Genomic DNA, 7,067 nt, shown 5'->3' with positions numbered 1-7,067 from the left:
TAGTCCCAGTGACTTGTCAACTTTAAATACTAACAGTCTATCCAAGACTTCTTCCTTATCAGTTTTGAACTCTTTTAATGACTGCATTTCCCTCTCTATCACCATGGCCTGGGTAGCTTTCTCCTCTTTCGTCAATGTAGATGCAAAGTATTTATTTAACACCCCTGTCATGCCCAATGCTTCCATGTATAAATCCTGAATAGGTCCCCAATCCTTTAAATACTTTTCCATTATTAGTAGGCCAAAGAAGACTTCGGGATTCCCCTTTATGTTTGCTGCTAGTCTTTTCTCATAATTCCTCTTTTCTTCTCTTATTTGCTTTTTCACCTCCCCTCTAAACAAGAAGGAAGTCCCCATATGTTGCAATCGACACATTGGAATAATCTGGCCCATCTCTATATGTACTTCATCACTGGTTCCCTGATGTCAGCTGTAGAAGCAGGAACTAAGTCTAAATGGGAAAGGAGAATGAATTTGAGGATTACCCATCATTGATATATGAATACAGTAGAAAGTTTGCACCAGTTAATTGTAACAACAAACCAACAAAGAGGGATACACGCACTGAGTTATAAATGCTGTAAATGATCTCAGGTTCCAGTGGGGCCTATGGCACAGGAACTGAGTTCACAACACTGTCCTGTGGGAAAAAAGGAGAAAGATGCAGGAAAAGAAATTTGGAGCATTGATAATCAAGAGAAAGTTCCTGCTGATGAAACTGTGTCATGACACTCCTAGAGGCGTAGACTGTGAAGGAGAAAGCAAAGAGGAATTTAAACTTCTGCAATCAGTACATGGAAACCTTCAAATGGATTTTACAGAGAAAGATACCAACAATAACGGCGATGATTTTAACAGCAATCAGGAGCTGGTAGCTAGGTTACCTGAAGATCTAGGGGAAAGAGCAGAAAATGCAGCATTACAGAGATCCATTGAAAGCAAATTAAAAACCCAAGGGCAGGCTTTTCCTCTCTCACTAGAAAGCATGCTCTCTCTGAGGTTTCTCTTATTCCTATTTCAATCCTGCTTTGAATTCAATCATCTTTTATCTGCGCAATGCCCAGATTTTTGTGAGTTGTGTTAATTAGGTCACATATAGAGCAGTGGACTCTTTTCCACCTTGTGCCCTGTTATTTAACACTTACCATTCATATGATATATTCATTTGGGGTTCAAAGTATGCTATCAAGGCTTTCAAATTTTATTTGATTGCTCAAAAAGATTTGTTGTGGAGTTCACTGTGTAGCAGTCTCTCCCCAACAGTAATAGACGAGTATCTGCTCATAACTGCTCTGGTTTGTTAACTAAAATCTGTCACAACTTCATATTTTGTCTTTATGCATAAAATGCTACCAGTTCTTTTTCATATCACCTTTCATTTTAACTGTGATTGGGTGAGCCAATGTGTCTTCCCCAGTGCTTTCAGCTGGTGCCTGTTTCTTTGTTCTTTTTCTGTCACTTCTAGCAACGTTCTGCACTTTTAGTAACTGTACTTCTATACAATTCTTCAGCAGTCTATCTCAGCATCGCTCTGACATGATGTTACAAGCCAGTAGGATAAAAGCCCAGCTTGCTCTGTGCCTTTATCGATCTGGCTGTAAAATGGATTCCTGTCGTGGTTTTATGATAGCAGTCATATGACTACAGCAAGCCAGGAGGCATATTTGTACTGTATTGCATTTCTATCCCTAACATTAACTACAAGGGAGAAGATACTCCAGAATACTTTTATTTTAACAAGGAAGCTGTTTGCTTCATTGGTCTCCTTTTTGATTGATTCCCAACTCTACCTTGTCTTTCTTCAGAAATGGGTCCAATAGTGTTTTGGGTCCACGTTAATTGTCCACAGGACTGACCATTGGTTAATAACATAGGCTTGACAGTCCTCTTGTGAAAATCAAAAGCAAAGAGGCTTGACAATCCTTCTTGCTCTTTAATCTTTGCGCGCCCTGCTAGTTGAACCATTCAGTAAGAGAACTATTTATCTGGATAGCCTCCATCAATGTTATTAATGATAATATTTCCAGTGTGACAAATGATTCCTGGGTAAGTGGAAGGGTTTTGAAAGAAGCTTTTACTGTCTGAATGAAATGATAAAAATGACTTAGTGCCAGATAATAGCAAAGTGCTTTGTCCATTAAATGTGATTTCCTTTAATAAATGGAGAAATGTTGTGCAGATTGCTCATAAAAAGATTTAATTGAAATTTAACATGAGAACATTTGACAGAAAATTTGTGGTACATTAGCTCACAGTCCAGCAATTCCATCATCTTAAAATTCTCATCTATTTTTTTCAAATCCTTTTATGAATGGTCTCCTCCCTATCTCTCTAAATTCTCTCAGCTGAATAAGATGCTCCTCAACAATATCGTGGAGATTTTGCCCAATTTAAAGTTACTGCGTAAATGCAAATTGTTGTTGCAGAGATTCACTCTGTCAAATAGCTTGCTACACTTCAAACTTCAGAACATGATATTAAATGCTACTTGAAGCCCAAGATCAGTTGGGACCAATCCTTCAACAAAGTTTTTCTGCAGATGTCTGTCATATTGCATGAGCGAATATGCCCGCTGGATGATCAATTCCTCTGTCCATATCCGATTGGTTCATTTATGGACCAATCCTTATGGAGTCATTGTGCAGCACAGAAACAGACCCTTCAGTCCAACTCATTCATGCCGACCAGATATCCTAAATTAATCTGGCCCATACCCTTCTAAACCCTTCCTATTCATGTACCGATCAAGATGCCTTTTAAATGTTGTAATTGTACCCGCCTCCACCACATCCTCTGGCATCACAAATCCCTGTGTCCATATCTGATTGGTTCACTGAGTGACTAATCTGTGTCTACAGCTGACTGGCAACCTGTAATCTTGAGAAATCTAAGGCAAAATTTTGATCTTAATTTTTTTTCAAATAATTTGCTATGTTTTACACAAATATGGATAACTGGTACAACCAATTCCCTCATCTATTTCATTTTATAATAAATTTTAACTACTAAGCATTGAAATCTTTATACTAGTATGCTGGCTGTATGCTCAGGGTTTGATGGGGGAAATGAATAAATATTAATTCCAAAAAGATGAAATGAAAGTCTGTCTGTTTTATGTGCCAAATTCCTGACGTGTTTGTAGACCTTGTACTAGTCCCAATAACACTTTCTGAGTTTGGATGATGAAAACCATGATGATGTTGTTACTAAGAATTTGACAAGACAGATGGTTATTATTGCCGTGGTTTTACAGGCATATCAAACATGACAACACATTACTGGAGGCTGAGTGCGGTTCATGCTCAGATATTTGCCTTAACCATTTGAACCCTTGCCTGCTGAAACAAGTCATTGATACATTGCAGAGGAGCAATAGAGTGTTGAAAGAGGAATCAATTATAGATTGTGACGTACGCTCTTCATGTTCCTTCATCCACCTCCCTTTATATTGGAGAGATTTCAGTCTGAGGACATGGATACACAGCCTGTTCTCAGGCCTCTATAAGTGTCAGACAGTAATCAAGATTCCACTTGATGTGGCTGAGAGACCCCAGGTTGACTTGACCTTCAATGTAATGTGGAAAAGCTATGCACATTCTATTCCTCCTTTCAGCATCTCATGCTATTATTGTATCAGTCGCACAATGTCCTTGCTGCTAATAACCAATACTGTAATACATTCATGGGTGAAATACACTTGTTTGGAAGACATAATTGAATCTATATTTTTGAATATCACCTGAGTCATTGGTCCCAGTTGGTTACAAGTGGAGTGCACAAGACCCTTGAATCCATCCTCCCACGGCCTCGAAAGAACATTGTCAAGTTTTACTCCGAGCACAGAGTGTTGCTGTACAATATTCAGTATGCATTGTAATTATTTCAGTGCGTTAATGATGCGACAGTTGAATTTATCTCCTTTAGTTACCATGCCGGACAATCAGAACTCACTGACATGAGCCAGACAGATTTCAGCGATAGTATGTAAACTCCAGACTAGGGAGGAGCTAACCTGTGGGACACATGTGGAAGACAGGAGACACCTGCCATTAGCTTAGAGTCACACAGTCAGAGATGTACAGCATGGAAACACACCCTTCAGCCCAACTCGTCCATGCCGACCAGATATCCAAAATTAATTTAGTCCCATTTGCCAGCATTTGGCCCATATCTCTCTAAACCCTTCCAATTCATATCTCCATCCTGATGCCTTTTAAATGTTGTAATTGTATCAGCTTCCAACACATCATCTGGCATCTCATTCCATACACGCTCCGGTGATGATTTTTTACAAGGTCCTGAGGGAGGCACACAAGGCATCAATATCACTTCGAATGACTTGCTCTGGGATCTGGGAGTTGGTACATTGACCAGTTAAACCTCCGCTCATCTGGCAACTCATTACAAGCAATAAATTCATGAGTTTCTCAGCCTTGCTAAGGTATCAGAACTTTTCTCCCAGGGATTAATTTATGGAGTTCATAAAATCTACATCTCTCTCCAAAGCAATCATTATTTATCCATTATGAAGCTATCTTATTTTAAGTTTTTATTGCAGCTCATACAAAATGTTGAGAATTTTATTCCAGAGATATGCTCTGGGCAGAGTTGTGTGAAGAACCACCACATATAACCTCAAGGTGGTGTCCAATGGGAAGTCTCATTGTCTTTCAGTGATTCAGCAAGAACATGTGTGCATGCATCAAGGGGAATGTGGCATTCATTCAGCCAATAAAAGCTTTGAGAGATGGTATTATTGAGTACAGAAGTTGGCTCAATCAGCATCAGTACTCTTGGATCAATTCCAGCACAAGCATGAGTTAAAGTTCATTCATCACTCAGTCTCTATGAGCACCTAGTGGGATCTTGCTGAAGAAATTAATGCTGTGTTTTAAACTCAAAATAGCATTGAACCATCTGCGACACCCACCAGGTTTACAAGGCCTCTCAGTGCTGACTTGCAAACTTAGCACCAATTAATATCTAATTATGACAAAATTCAAGCCAATACTCAAGGCTATCCGCTTTCACTGCCAAACTGATTTAAGAGGCAATGATAAAGGAAAATTTTATTCCTAGAATCTGGGGACACAGAATAAGATGCATGCCTTTAAGACAGATATGGGAAAGAATTTCTTCACCAACAGGGTTGTGAATCTTTGGAATTCTCCACCCCAGAGAGCTGTGGAGGATGAGCATATTCAAGACAGAGAGCAATAGATTTTAAAACACCAGTAACATCAAGCAATATGGGCATAGTATGGGGAAATGGCATTGAGGTTGACGATTAACCATGAACTACAATGGCAGAGCTGTCTTGAAGGGCTAAATGGCCTACTCCCATGTTCCTATTCAGCTGGTTTTAGGCTGTATTTAACTGTCAAACCTAAAGGTAACCAATCAATTAGAGCTGCCTCATCCTTTCATCCAGTGTGTTACAGAACACCGAGGCTAAAATGTGGAATAAATAAAAGGATTAACTCAGTTCTTGGTAGCAGTGTAAAGCAGATTTCCAATTCTCTATTAACCACTTTAAACTATACAAGTATGTTTTTAATTAAATTCTTCTTTCTGGCAATATTTCTTGTAATTTGTGACTGTAAGTTTATAGCAGGGAATCACTGAGCTTTTCGCAAATTCTTTGATTCACTCATTTACAAATAATTTCTCTTTTCCATTTTAAATTAGGAACCTGGCTGAATGACCACTTTTATAAAGCATTAAATAATTAATAATGTAAATGTATTTCTCTAAATGTAAGTGTACCATTTAATGTTTTTTCTCCATCAATTCTAGCTTCAATGCTACACCCAAATCAAGTATTAGCATCCTATATTCTTGTAGCCATTTGGAACTGGTTTTATAAATCAGTTCCAATGAAAGATCACTAATTGGAAACATTAATTCTGTTTTTCTTTCCACAGATATGGCCAGGTTTGCTGAGTTTCTCCAGTACTTTCTATTTTTAGCTAATATTTGTAAAATAATATTTTGTTTGTGATTACAATTGTTTTTACTGGTTATGAATGCCGCAGATTGCTTTGTTATAATCAACAAATTTAATGTAGAAGTTGTTTCACTTTTGTTATTATACATTCTGAGTTTTTTTATTCATTTATGGCATTGTGGGCATTACTGGCTCGATCCATACTTGTTGCCCATCTGTAATTGTCCTGAGAGAAGTGGTAATGAGCTGTCTTCTTAAACTGCTACAGTCCATGTGGTGGAGGGATGTCCTTGATGCTGTTAGGAAGGGAGTTCCAAGATTTAGGCACAGTGACAGTGAAGGAACTCTGATATGGTTCCAAGTCGTGCTGGTGTGTGGTTTGGAGGGATACTGCATGTCAGGGTGTTGCCATGCAACGGCAGCCTTTGCCCTTCTATGCGGTAGAGGTTTAATTAATTAATTTAGTGGTGGAATACACAAAAAAAGAGCTGAGTTCTTAGGGGTCTTGTGGTGCAGTGGTAGCATCCTTACCTCTGGACCAGAAGGTCCAGTATAAAGTCCCACCTGCTCCTGAAATGTTCTGTAACATGTCTGAACAGGTTGATTAAAAATACCTAAGAGCTGAGATTCATTTAGAGAGAGGTGGACTCCACGAGGGCTGGAGTGCATTATCTCTTCCTCCTACATAATTTTTATTTCGTACCTCCTTCTCTCCCTACCCTTCCTTTATTTCTGTTGTTGCACTGCCCCTGTGGGCAACGCTTGTTAATTATTAATTGTTCAGTCATTCTGTTTGGGTGATTTGGTGATGGATTAGTAAAAAAAAACAACAGAGCTGGGTTCCTCCCCAATAGAGGGCTCCTGCTTTCCATCAGGGACATGTGGTGGACGATGTTGCACACAGCAGTCCTGTGTAATTGTACGTTAATGTGATCACAGACTCCCAGCCAAATTGTATATTCTGCGGTGTTTTGAAATGCATGGACAATGTGTATGTTGGTTGTCAGATATTGCAACCATTTTTTTCTGATTTTTAAAAAAGCCCTATTATTGTTCTAGAGATAGTAGGAACTGCAGATGCTGGAGAATCTGAGATAACAAAGTGTAGAGCTGGATGAAC

The 7,067-nt window shown here is 38.9% G+C and overlaps 1 protein-coding gene across 1 annotated transcript in view; it reads left to right on the top strand.

Annotated features, from left to right (window-relative positions):
* Positions 1-661: 661 nt before the first annotated feature.
* Positions 662-7,067, top strand: part of chmp6b (charged multivesicular body protein 6b) — a 54,604-nt gene continuing 48,198 nt past the window's right edge. The window contains exon 1 of the mRNA XM_048611097.1: positions 662-871. Within this exon, the coding sequence (XP_048467054.1) occupies positions 662-871 (210 nt within the window). The remainder of the gene's footprint in view (positions 872-7,067) is intronic.

The sequence above is a fragment of the Rhincodon typus genome, chromosome 23, assembly GCF_021869965.1.
Source record: "Rhincodon typus isolate 14 chromosome 23, sRhiTyp1.1, whole genome shotgun sequence".
Taxonomy (NCBI): Eukaryota; Metazoa; Chordata; class Chondrichthyes; order Orectolobiformes; family Rhincodontidae; genus Rhincodon; species Rhincodon typus.
Note: the sequence above shows the minus strand (reverse complement) of the source record. Positions and strands in the feature narration are given on the sequence as shown.